This window comes from Chelonoidis abingdonii, chromosome 22 (assembly GCF_003597395.2).
Source record: "Chelonoidis abingdonii isolate Lonesome George chromosome 22, CheloAbing_2.0, whole genome shotgun sequence".
Lineage (NCBI taxonomy): Eukaryota > Metazoa > Chordata > Testudines > Testudinidae > Chelonoidis > Chelonoidis abingdonii.
The window spans coordinates 9793234-9807053 of record NC_133790.1 but is presented as its reverse complement, the minus strand read 5'-3'; the positions used below and the strand labels follow the sequence as shown (position 1 = coordinate 9807053).

Sequence of the window (13820 nt, the reverse complement as noted above, 5' to 3'; positions counted from 1 at the left end):
TTCAACCCCCACTCTTCCAAAGCTACCCCTCAGCAATTTTTTTTTGCTAACATGAATCTCGCTTTTGCAGCATACAGATGAGATTCAACACACCGCACCACAGGAGAGCCCTCGGGATTCAGGTGAACATTTAACAGCTTGCAACACTTCGGCATACAGTTTGGAGAACATCTGCTTGCAGAGATATTCTGTGGTAAAAAATGTCACAATTTTACAATATAAAACAAGGTATGTTGCTTGTTTCCCTTGCTCCATGAAGTACTGTCTACAAACTAGTATCTGCAGACGTCCTTCTGTGCATACCAGGGGAAACTTCATTTCAGAATAGATGGTGCTCAAAGTCTGCACAAATTTGTTCAGTCTATTCCACAATTACATGCAATCAGACACTACAAAGATGATCTGAAAAAGGAACTGACAATTATGCAACTCAGGCTGATTTTTCAAGTGCCTTCAGTTCCTGTTTCTTGTAGTGATCTGACTGTTTGCTGTGGTGAATAATCAGTAGCAAGCATGAAGTCTGAACTTCACTCATACATGACTTGCACTTGTTAAAGATACCATGCCCCGAATAAGACGTGAACTGGAACCATATAGATGCAAGTGCTAAAATCTGAACTCTCCTCCACCCATTAGTTTCACTCAACATTTGGTTTCAGATTTAAAAATTGTTTTCCTCAGTCAGTTATGAATCTGACACCAGCAGGATAAAATCTGAGGCAACCTGGAATCAGGCAAAGCACCACTGACTTTGACAGGCATTTCACCCAAGTAAGGGCCTCAGGACTTCACCGTGTATTATTTAATAAGTGTCCTTCTCTTTCACCAAGCCAGAGGCTGATATATCAGTTGAAGGTCTAGTTATCTGATCTGTATAGCATAGTACATGTTCCACTTAGAGTAAAGGTCTCTATGGCATGGATTTCATCTACTTCCATTTGTAGATTTTGGAAGTACCATTAGTGTGACTTAAACAATGATGCACAATCTTTTCATCTTTGAAGATGTGGGTTCGTGTTCTCACTTAAGTCTAGTGTGACCAGATGCCCTGTTTTTATAGGGACAATCCTGTTTTTTGGGACTTTTTCCTTATATAGGCACCTATTACCCCACTCCCCTGTCCATTTTTTTCACAGGTGCTATCTAGTAACCCTACTTAAGTCATAAGTGAGAGTGAGCTCCATTAGAGTTTCCTCCCCAAGACCAACATACAATTTAGCATAGTTGACAGATACTATTCAAGAGACATCTACAGTTGGGGAGTGAGGGTAGTGGTGGCATAACAGTATATCAAGGGTAAAGATGTGCTCCACTGCCCACCAGCATGCATGAGTGAGAACTTGAACCCAGATCTTCAAAGATGAAAGGACTGTGATCATTTTTGCAAGTCTCATTAGTGTGACATATGATGTGCAGACACAGATAGAGGAGATCCATGCCCCAAGGACCTATTCTATATTTCAGACATGCTACACAGATCAGAAAACTGAAAGCTAAAAAAAAAAGAAAAAAAATCCACCAATGAGGTACGTTGACAGAGCTGAACAGGAGAAGCTAGCATAACGCTTGCCTATACTTTGCTTGAATTTAGCCAATATCGTCCGTTCTTCAGGAGACAAAAAGGATACAAAATAAAAACATATGATAACAGAGAGTTCAATGAGAGTATTAATCTGCTCAAATTGCTGCAGACATTATATATTATTAACAGGATCACCAGTCAGCTGTGTACATCTTGCTCACTTTCGATTTCCACAGAGGGCTTATTAAGTTGTGAAACAGACCTCAGTGTAAAGACATGAATAAATCATTTACTTTTTCCTCCAGAGATGGAAAACCTGAGGCTAAATGAGCTTCCATCCCTCCAGAAGCATATTTCATAGCAATACAAATGCACCAACACAAGGGTCTTTTCTTTGGTGTGCTCCTCCTGTGTGTGTGTTTCTGGGGCCCCAAACAACTCACTTCGTTTGCTTTGGGGATATTTCACCTCCAGCCCTGCCCAAAAGCTTACTCACCAACAACTCTGTCTCCTACTTTCACTCCCATTTTCCTCATGGCTGAAGCATACAAAGCAACATCTTGTCTTAATTCTTCAAAAGTGACTTTCAAGATTTCTTCTTTGCCTTCCTCTGAAGAAAAAAGGTTTATAACAGAAATCAATTAGAAATGGCACACCACAATCTAAGAACCAGAATCCACTGCAACGGATTAATCTTGGGGGAAAGAAAGACGAAGATGCCATTTTGAGGAAAAAGCTCTCAGACACTTGTGAACACTGGCCCTTTAATAACATTCTTGTCCTATGCAAAGCCTGTCTTTATAAAGAGACCTCTGTGTTAATGGATGGGATTCACTCACTACAGGGCAGGACTGTACATCTGTTCCTGACAATGTAAGTTGCTGATTGTAGATAGGCAAAAAAGTCAGGAAGCATTTGTTTAAAATTTAAAGCCTGGACTGCTTCCTGCCCGGCCCCCCCGCATACTGTTCTGATCTAGAAAAAAAAAAAAGGACTGCTGCCTAGTTTTCTAATTAGAGCTGAAAAACAAAATCTGTTGTCTGTTAAGCTTAAATTTGATTTAAATTTGCCAGTCACTGGGTGACTAAAGAAATGTATAATCCTGTTAGTTATGTCTCAGTTATGGTCTACTCTAGGCCTCCTAGCATTCTAGGATCTCCAAAATGCCAAGAAGAAAATTCTGCAGTATTTCTCTGGTGCAAATATACTCATCCGGGCCAGATTTACCTCAAGAGACAACTATCAGGAGTTTTAAATTTTTGTACTCAAGACTAGATGTTACATAAGTCTTTAATTGGCTAAATAAAATAAATGAATGTCTAAGTTATGAAATGTAACTGTCTTCCCTTGGCTCCCCAGTCTGTCTCCCACTGACTAGTGGGCCTGCCTTGTCTCCAAGGTCCAGAATTCCAAACACACATACACAAGTCCAGGAACGTGGCAAGTAAATTGCACTAGTGATGCTGAATTTTATAGCATGTATTCTAGCACAATGGCTACCGTCAGTGCAGCTCCTTTAGCAGAGTAAAATATTTGCTCTTCCTCCTCTACAAGTTTAGCTGCCTGTGGAGTGAGCAGTAGGCCTCAAAACATTCATAACCAGTTGTGTGAAATATTACAAGAGCCAAGATGCAATCCAAATTCAAGGTCTGCATGGAAGGGGATAGAGGTTTATAAGCGTTGCATTTAATCTTCCATCTGAGATGCCCACAACCTTTCTACAAAATCTCCACCAATGACTGCTGGAATCAGACAGATTCCCTAAGCTCCATTCTGACACAGCAGTAATATACTGAAATAAGACTACTTAAAAGATTAAATGTAGAAAAGGGCCTGGAATAAAGATGCAGAGGCAACTCAGTACTCTCTGCATAAGACGTACTGATACTCACTGCACTCATGCACTCCTACAGTACTTGCCCATGCTTGAATCAATAACAGTGCAGATTTAGAACTATATATTAAAAAATATCCTGTCAACCAGGAAATATTGTTTCCTCCTACTGATGTTGTCTCACATGGTTAAGCTAAACAAAGCAAATGAGTCTCAGGTACACCTAACAGAATAAACAAAGCTAATCTCTACATAAAGGGGACAACAATCATATGTTAAATCAACTAATTCATTAAAACAGTTCACTCAGAATTCCTTAATTTTATGAGAACTGAAAGAATTTTAGAAATCATTTACCTCATTTTACTTTTAATCTTTTCCTTGAGACAATGGAAATTAAGGCAGTTTCACAGATTTACCCACTTTCACTAACTGTTTGCCTTGCAGCCATTGCAGAGGGCTTGTTTAAAAACAACTAACTGCATTTTCTCTTTTAAATACACAATGTTTCTAATGCTCTTAAAAAAAAATATCTAAGTGATGAGTCATTCTTTCAAAGTTGAAGCTACATAAGCCTCATTTCTATGACACTTTAACAGATCACTTCTTGTTGCACCTGAACCAGGTTACAGATTTTATCACTCACTCTTGACTCAGTATAGATTTTATACAGATGTTCAGTTCCATTTTAATTAATCCAAGAAACAAAATGCATCTGTTTATACTTTTCCTTCTCCATTAGGGTAATCTACTGCAGATGGCTCTCCTGTGTTTTTATTTATGTATCAGGGAGGGGGGATGGGGGAGAGGGGAAGAGAAGGAAAAACAAAAAACCACACCACTGTTCTCCATATTAAAGAGAAAAAGAATCCCACATAGGCTCTTTACAATTCCAATAGCGAGCCTAAAATTTTACATCGTGTTTTGTCTAATTGGAGTGTTCAGGCTGCAAGTCATATGTCTTTGATTATTATTAAGCAATTAAAAGGGGCATTTTTCTCTGCCAGTCCTCACTGGAAGGATTAAGCCTGGCTAAAGCTACATGGAGCGCTCAGTACAACTCAGTAAGGAGCCACCACACACCTTAAATTAGATTATCTCCTTCCAAGGGGTGTAACTGAAATCCTTAGGGTAGGAGATAAAAATAAAAAAAGTTGCAAAAAAAAAAAAAAAATCTGGTATCGTGAGGTACTAGGAAGGATTTTTGAAAGGAAACAACTGCACTGCACTGTTCGGGTGGTTCTGTATATATCTTTAAGCTCTGCCCATTTATGCATATGAAAAAAAACAAGTTCCATGACAAATGTAAAGCTACATCTTAATTTTGGTACATGCAAGCAGGGCTGAGTGATTTAAGTGAGGATTCAGATTGCTTTGATTTAAATAAATTTTAATCTTGGTTTTGTATTTGTACTTTTTAGTTATTTTCCTAAAAAAAAGTTGACTCATCGATTGGTAACCGTTAAGCTCATTGCTTTGAAACCAGATTTAGCCTTTACACTAAATTTGGTGCATCTTTTTGCTAAACAGGAGATATATTGCAGTCATATACGTTTATTTAGACACTTAAACAGCATAACTTATTCAGATTCTTAAGAGTGCCAATTATGTTAGGAAATGATAAATGGTGGCATAACAATTACCACAGCTTGTGTGTTTGCAGTAGCAGCCCCAGAGCAGTTCCACTGCTGCACTTCTGGGCGGAGGAAGAGGCCACAATGAGACTATTATTATCATTATTATTATATTATAATAAAAAAAGGATAGGAGAGACTACACACACAAAAAACATCTGCTAATGTGCAATAAAGATCATGTAAGTGCCAGAATCTCTTTTCTGGCTATGCCTCTTCAGATCCAAAGCAAATAATTTTCAGATTTCAGCTCAGTTCATACAATTCTCTTCCATGTATATCTGTGACTTGAAGACTTAAAGAAGCAAGTTAGCAAGTGTTTGTAGAGCATTTTTTTTAAAAGCACAACTAAACCTCAAGTGTATGAACAGGGCAATAAACATCCATTAATAGAGGATTCCATCCATCATCCTAAAACCTTGATTTTCCTGAAATTTATTCTATTACAATGGGGAAGATTTATTGGAACTGAACTTCGATGTTACTGCACAGCAAAGTTTGGAGTTCCCCTACTCCCATGTGACCCTTTCTTCTCGTAATATCAAAAAAGGATTTTAAACCTCCCCAAATCTCTGACCATATCTAAGGTAACGGATTGGGGTGACTATCAGAAAGACCCCCATTTTAAAGCAAGTGTTTATAACAGCAATCCCAATGATGCTGGAAGGCAGACTATTAAATGAATGGATTGATGATGGTGCTAAACAAGACAACATAATCCCAACTAACCCAGCTCAACTTCACCAGTCCATAGGGAATTTTCCAGAACTGGCTGCTTGCCACCACAAACCATCTTCTCACTGTCCTCCGAGATAGGGGACCTAGGAAGATGCTTCTCAACTGGCTGATTTTCTGTCCATCTCCTGCTTCATCCAAAACCTACTTTATCGCAAGGTTTATCAGGAGGTAATGGGGCACGTGAAAAAAAGCAAGGCCCATTTTAGTTGGGCAAACTCACTATCTCACAAGTGAAGAACACAAGGCTACTGGAAGTCATAACTAAATACTTACTTGCCGCATAGAGAGCAATTTTGTCATTTTCCTTATGTTTCAGAAGGTTTTCTGCATAGTTGAGCCGACTGCCTTTAAACCACTCTGGAACATCTGCAATTCCCTTAGATGGGTCAACTACCTGCAGGAACAGTATCAGACATCCTTGGAAAATAGGAAAACCTGCAGCTCTTCATCTTCAGAGGACTTTACAGACATTAGCTAGAGAAGACATTTTTAACAACCAAGTACCATTATTCCATTTAAAGAGGGGCAGACAAGCTAGGTCCCACAACACCGGCCACAGAAAGTTTAGTGACCTGCCCATCGCCACAGGTGAAATCAGTGTCCAAGCCAAGATCAGAACTCAGACTTTCCTGTCTGCCAGTCCTGAGTTCAAGATAGAACATACCTTGAACTAAACCCCATAGTCACTATGATTGGTCTGTGTGACTTCTTGAATAATATACAAGTAAAGTCTTTCCAGAAAGTGTGCTTTTTGCTCTCATCTTCCAATTAATTAAAAAAAAATATGGACACATATAGCAAGACAAACTTGTATTTACATTGTTTGTCCTGGTTTCCCCTCCCCCACTGAGCTCAATAAAGATTTAACACTAATCTCATAACTTGAGTGCAGCATTTCCTTCACAGGAACAGTCTACCCTGGTGCCCAAGTGACAGAGTGCTGTCCTACTTGCAAGCAGGCAGAGCTTGAGTGCCAGGGCAGCAAGAGGCTGGAGTGATGCGATGTCTAACACCCTTAGCTCCAATTATGAAATCCAGAGGAAGTGCTAGATATTATCCAGAGATTTCAGAGTGCTTGACAAAAGGTAGGTATTAACTGCATTTTTTAGGGATAAATGTAAGTAAAGACGTTAAAATTAAGACTTGCCTAAAAAAACAGAAGCTGCGAGGTATTTTAAATTGTGCTATGTTTAAATAATTTAGTTAAACTGATGCAATTTAATATGTGGACCAGGCCTTAATTGCCTCACACACACAAGAGTGGGGGGCTGTTAAGATGAGTTTGCAAAGGTAGTGCTCTATCCTTGTCTCCGCTCCTAATGCACAGTAGGACCTATGCATCTAAGTAAACTTTTGCATGGTCTATGACTTGCACATAGGTCTGCAAGAGGAGTTATCTATTCATTAAGCAACGCCACACCAAAGATCCATCCATCCAGGGATCCGAGACCCCCAACAAGTTGGAAAACCACAACAGAAAGGAGTTACCCAAAAAATAAAATAAAATAAAAAGTGCAACAGAAACACTTATCCCCTGCCACATCTTGAACTAATCAGTTCCAAGAAAGTTTCAGGCTCCCATCTCAATTTTTCCCCAAGTTATATTACAAGAAGTCACACTTCAGGAGCAGCTCTAACATTTGGACAAGAAAAAAACTGCTTAGTTTTACTCCAAGCTTCTTGAATGGTTCCAGTGTTTTGCTTTAAGCTGCCATGTAGAGTACATATTAGTTATTTTTCCAAATTAAAATGCTCTCTTATGACCATACAATGTTCTCTTTTTTTGAAAAGAAGCTTCAATTTATGCCCTCAGGTCCTATCACATGGATGGTGGAGTTACTCTAATGAGAAAACTCTTCTGGTCAAGTACAAAGCTCCCTTCTACAAAAGCTTGGTAAGATTTCAGCTACAGGGCTTCTTTTAAAGAAGCGAGTTTTTATGATTGTAAGTGCTCAGCATGTGTCTGTGACCAGAGGCAATTCTGAACTTGCCATCCAAGTCTTTTTACAACAGCAAAGCTCACAAAGAAGCATTGTATTGTCCAACTATGTATTTAGAGGCATGGGTTTGAAAGAGGCCTCAGCTATGCCCCCAGTTTTCGTGCTTGTAACTAACAGCAAGTGAATATTCCAACATTTAGACAACTAATTTGCAGTAACAATCAAGTGTTTCACTTAATAGATTGTACTGTATAAATTAAGAATGAGATAGGGATCAACTGTGCTTCCAGAGGCACAGTTCCTCTCCTGAAGCAGCAAGAGTCCAGATTGCCCTCAACATGGGCCAGTGCTTTAATGGCACAATCTGGCCCACAGGCAGTTTTTGTCCCTGGATGCTTTACATGCTGAACACTGCATCAGGTACAGCCTTCTGACAGCTCAGTAAACTGCCAGGATGTATGTTTCTTAAGTAAGTAACACAGCGTTCGCCTTAGTATCTAGCCACCTGGCACTAGGAATAGTTCCATGCTCCATTTACTAGGACAGACACCTGGTTTTAAACAGCTGGCTGAACATCTGCTTGTATTCTGCTGACAATAAGCGGGCTAACCAAAGAGCTGCTTCAAGCTAGATTAAGTTTCCTATGACTTTGTCACTAAGTTATTTTCCTGTTACTTTAGATGACAATTAGTTTAGGAAGTGATCCTTAAGTAACAGTCTATTAGGTAGTAAAAGTATCTTAATAAAATTGATTTTCCACCTCCTTTCCTAATCCCTTTACCTACTCCAATTTTACAACTGTCAGTCTTTATTAAATCCAAGTTAAATACCACCAAAATTCAGTAAGCACTGACTTACCTCCTCGTATAGACGAGAGAACACAATCTCACTGAACTTCCAAAATTCTGCCCAGAAATCAGAGTAGGATTCGACAGACCATTGGTACAACTCATTGTAGCTGGCTAAAAGTAAAACGTATATTAGTGTACTTATCTACAATTACAAAAAACACAAGTATTTTTAAACAACACTTCTGAGGACATCAACCAGCTTAGAAAGTCAATGGATGAAGTGGAATAAATGGAAGGGGAAGACTGATCATGGATCCACATTAAGAAGTCCAACGAGGGACAATCTGAGGCATCCAAAAGATAAACAGCCATTTCCCTAAGGATATCACCAATATGACTAAGCAGAAGTGATTGATCCACACAGACAACTTAGACCATGTCTACACTACAACTTACTTTGGCATAAGTTATGTCACTCAGGTGGTGAATAAGCATCCCTCTGAATGACACAAGTTATACCTACCTAATGCTGTCGGCACTGATGTTTGTGTCAGTAGGAGAGCTTCTCCCACCAACATAGCTACTGCCACTCACAGAGGCTGGAGTCATTAAGTCGATGGGAGAGCTCTTTCCCATCAGCTTAGAGCATCTGCCCTAGATGCACTACAGCAATGCATCTGTACCAATGGACATGCGCCAATATAGCATTAGTAACAGATGGTTTCAGCTCACCTGAGTGCTTCAGAAGCCATTAACTAATGTACTGAAAAATGTGTATTTGTTTATTCAGAATAGATTCTTAGCCTCCTCCTTTGTCAAGCCATCTGAGAACCATACATCAATAGGCCCTCACAAAGAACAAAATGTTCTGCTTGTTAATAAGCTATTCCCATTCCCTACCACAAAGGTCACCATCAGGGATTATTCAGTACTCAATGGCTTCAAAGGGAGCTGAATGCTCAGCAGCCCTGAAAGTCAGGTCCCAATTGTTTCAAGCTGGGCACCCAATATTTGAGGCACCCTCATTTACTAATGACTTGAAAACCTGGACCTCAACCTCAAGATGTCTGTTTCACCATTTGTACATGAAAAATATCTTGCCCATCTTTGTAAAGCACTGAGATATACAGAATAAAAATTCTAAATATAAACATCATGAGCCTCTTCTTTGCAAGATCCCTAGGTATAAGTAGTCACCATCACACTGTCAATGGCTGACAGATCAGGAAGTGATACAACCATTTATTTCCTGTTTTGATGCCTTCACCTGGGAAGTAAATATCATGCAGTCTAAGCCCTCAATCAGAAAAACTGACAACAGGCACCTTAGAAACACCAGAGATTGACTGATGGATGCACATGAAGATCATCCTTGACTCCTCTCTTCTACTCTTTCCTCATACCCAGGCCATTGCCAAATCCTGCCACCAATTTTTTAAGATCTCTATATAAAAATGAGTCAGTTCTTTTCCATTCCAGCATTTGGGACATCTTAAATCACTGCAACCTATACCTCTCTGGCCTGCCCCATTCTCATCACTCATCCCTCCAGTTGATCAAAGATACGCAGCCACTGCCAACATAACCTCTATCCAGATGTTCCCAGTAGGTCTTCCCACTACTTGAAAAGAATCTACATCAGTGCCCACTCTTCCACCATATCTTATTCAAACCTCTTCTTCTCCCCCCCACACCCACAAAGCACACCATAATTCCACCCTTGCCTATGTATTTTATCCTAGTCTTGCTTACATATGCCCTAATCTCAACCTCCTACATATCATTCTGCCCTTTGCATTCCACCTAAGCTTCGCATCACTACCCTATTTGTTCCCACATCAATCCATATAAATAGGATAACTTTCCTATTAATATATGACAAACTCCCTTTGTCTCCTCCTTCCAGACATTACAGATCCACATGTTCTCCATGAATCTCATACTCAGAGATGGCCATTCCCCATTTTGTTTGTCCTGTCTTATTTGTACTGTTTGTCCTCACTTGAGCCTTTAGGATATAGTTAGTTTAGCAGCAACATGCTACTGTGTAATACCATGTGCATTCAGCATTGTGTAATGCAATTCTCTAACAGACTCACAGGCCTGGGATCCCCAAACAGATCATTAAACCAAGACAGCAGAATTTGCCTCTTGAGAGAGGCCTTTGCATAACAAAACCTACACCTGATATTCATGTCCTTGGAAGTCGTAAGTGCACAGTAGCCACTAATATTCATGCTATTATGGCTGATACCCAGTGCCAAGACTGACAGGAAACCCACCCATTTTTATTCTTATTCTCTTAGTTCCTAACAGAGCTAGATGCTGCATTCTGAAACCTCTTCATGTATTAGGCACTGGCAGGGCACCAGAGACTGTTCATAACCTGGGCTACCCTCTAGACCTAAGGTGGTACCGGATGCTTCAAAGGTTTCAAAATATGCTTTAGGAATTGTAAGCAACTCATTCCCAGAAAGTGACTCCTCCCACGCCCCACTATTTGCAAATAATATATTTGATATTTCTTAAGGGGGCCCTGTCTGTCTTAGTTATGCAATAACCCAAAGACACAGGGCCTGGTTCCCACATCACTTACAGGGTGCAAGTCAGGAGTAACTCCACTTATGTCAGTGCACTCACACATCAAAGACTGGTGGGGGGGGGGGGAATAAGATCAGAATCAGGCCCTTTATTCCTAGGCACAAAGACAGCGAACTGCCCCTTAAAGCAGGATAACATAGTCTGTCCAGGGCAAAGAGTCAGTCCAGCACAGACTCCAAACACCTTCCCATCCCACCACTCCCCAAGCTGCAACTTGAAAGCTTCCTGGCTGTACAGCGATGCTCACTTCACTGACACCTCCTGGTTCCTGCCACCTCCTACAACCTTTTTAAAGTCCTCTGGATGCCACCTTTGCCCAAGCCACCAACCACCCCGCTGATGGGGCTGTATCCCTGGCAGGTTGCTGCTGCCCAACTCTGCCCCCCCGCTTGCTGATGGGGCTGTATCCCTAGCAGGTTGCCCCAGCTCTGCCTCCCACACACACACCCCTAAGCCCAGACACTAGCCCCCTCTTGCTGATGGGGCTGTATCCCCAGCAGGTTGTTCCAGTCCAGCTCTGCCCCCACACCCCTGGCCCCAGCAACTGCCCTGCTCCTTGTTGATAGGGCTGTAACCCTAGCAAGTTGCCCCCCCGCCCCGCCACTGGCCCCCCGTTGTTGACGAGGCTGTATCCCTAGCAAGTCCCCCCCCACCACCCCTAAGCCCAGCCACTGCCCCCCCTTGCTGATTGGCCGTATCCCAGACGACTGGGCCTGACACTGGCCCCAACCCCCCTAAGCCAGACACTGCCTCCCCCTCCACTGACTGGCTGTGGCTTACCCAGGCAGGTTGCCCCAGCCAGCCACTAGGCCCCCCTCATCTCTCTGCCCAATCTTGCCCTCCCCCACGTTGACGGGGCTGCAGCCTTGCAAGTTGCTCCAGCCGCTCTGCCCCCACATTCCTAGAATCAGCAACTTGCCCCCCCTTGCTGATGCGGCTGTATCCCTGCGGTTGGCCCAGCTCTGCCTTCCCACACACACACCCCTTAAGGCCAGCACTAGCCCCTCTGCTGATTGGGGGCTGTATCCCCAGCAGGTTGCTCCAGTCCCAGCTCTGCCCCCCACCCCTGGCCCAGCAACTGCTCCTGCTGCGCCCCGGGTGTGTAGTGATGCCGAAAGGGTTCGTACTTTATCGCTAGCTAAGTCCGCGCCCACCCCACGAAGCGCGCTAAGCTCCAGCCACTGCCCTCCCCTTGCTCGATTGGACTGTTATCCCAGACTGACTGGGGCCTGACACTGGCCCCAACCCCCTAAGCCCAGACACTGCCTCCCCCCTCCACTGATGGCTCTGTGCTGTTACCCCAGCAGGGTTGCCCCGCCAGCATTGGCCCCCCTCATCTGCTCTGCCCAATCTGGCCCTCCCTCACTTGAACGGAGGCCTGCAGCTTGGCTAGTTGTCCAAGCCCAAAGCTCTGCCCCCCATCTAAATCCAGCAACTGCCCCCCCCCTGCTGATGGGGCTGTAGCCCTAGGAGGTTGTCCAGCTCTGCCTCCCACACACACACCCCTAGCCCAGCCACTTACCCCCCCCTTGTGATTGGACTGTATTCCTGGCAGGTTGCTGCAGCCCAGCTCTGCCCCCACACCCCTAAGCCCAGCCATGCCCCCCTTGCTTGATGGGGCTGTATCCCAGACTGGACTGGCGCCTGACACTGGCCCCAACGCCCCTCAGCCAGACACGCCCCCCCCCGATGGCTGTGGCTGTACAGCCAGGTTGCCCCAGGCCCCCACTGGCCCCTCATCCCCCTGCCCAGTCTTGCCCCGCCCGCGCTGACGGGCTGCACTCCCGGCAGGTTGCCCCCCCCAGGCGGCGGCTCAAGCAGAGCTTCCCCTGGGCCCCCTCCGCCCCGCTCACCCAGGCGGAGCCCGCAAGAACCGACCAGCGCGGCCCGGAACCGGTCCATTTGGGTGTTGCGCTTGCAGTCCGGCTCCCACATCACCCGGGACTCCAGGATCGCCGGCTCCCGGGACATGGTAACGGCGATACTTCCCCGAGCACCCGCCCTGCCGGCTCTCCCGGCGGCTCTGCCAGCACTGCATAGCCCCGCCTCCCGGGGCCGCCTCACAAAGCGCGCCCCTAGCTGTAACCTTCCGCCGGGCAGGTAGGAAAAGAGTGCGCCCCCCGGGGCTGGAGATGACAGCGAGCCAGGGGTCCCACCCTCTGACGTGCTGGGTAACCTTACTCCTCTCCCCGCACACCTCCACCCCAAGCAGTCAGAAGCCCGGGATAAATGCAGCACAGTCCCCAGCACCGTTAATGCTCAGGAAGGAAAGGGGCGGGGGGGAGCAGGGCCAGTGCAACCATTTAGGCGAACTAGGCGGTTGCCTAGGACGCCAAGATTTGGGGGCACCAAAAAGTGGCACCCCAAAAAAATTTTTAAATGGTTGCAGCCGCTGCTGCTGGAGGGGCTGAGCTGCCTGCCGCCGGCAGCCCAAGGTGTCCCCTGGGTCAGGGCGCCACCAGTCAGTGCGCTGCCGCCGCAGCCCAGCAGCCCAGGGCGCCCCCCCACCCCCAGGGTCAGGGAGCCGTGGCTCCGGTGGACCTGCCGCAGGCATGCTTGCGGCAGCGCCGCCGGAGCCGCGAGACCCAGGCGCGGGGCGGCAAAATGTCCCGGCGCCTAGGGCGCCAGAAACCCTAGCGCCGGTCCTGGGGGGGAGGATTTAAGAACAGTTAATGGAGGGAAGCGATCAGTGATGAATGGAGAACAGGCATCTACTATTGCCATCCCTGGTGGTGATGTAGTCACAGTGGGGAATGCCAC

At 44.6% G+C, this 13820-nt stretch overlaps 1 protein-coding gene across 1 annotated transcript in view; it reads right to left on the bottom strand.

Annotated features, from left to right (window-relative positions):
• AACS (acetoacetyl-CoA synthetase) overlaps positions 1-13090 on the bottom strand; it is a 67565-nt gene extending 54475 nt beyond the window's left edge. The window contains exons 1-4 of the mRNA XM_032791200.2: positions 12914-13090; positions 8527-8630; positions 6002-6122; positions 2019-2132 (exon numbers count right to left, since the gene is read on the bottom strand). Coding sequence (XP_032647091.1) covers positions 2019-2132; positions 6002-6122; positions 8527-8630; positions 12914-13031 — 457 coding nt within the window. The 5' untranslated portion in view covers positions 13032-13090. The remainder of the gene's footprint in view (positions 1-2018; positions 2133-6001; positions 6123-8526; positions 8631-12913) is intronic.
• Between the last annotated feature and the right edge of the window lie 730 nt (positions 13091-13820).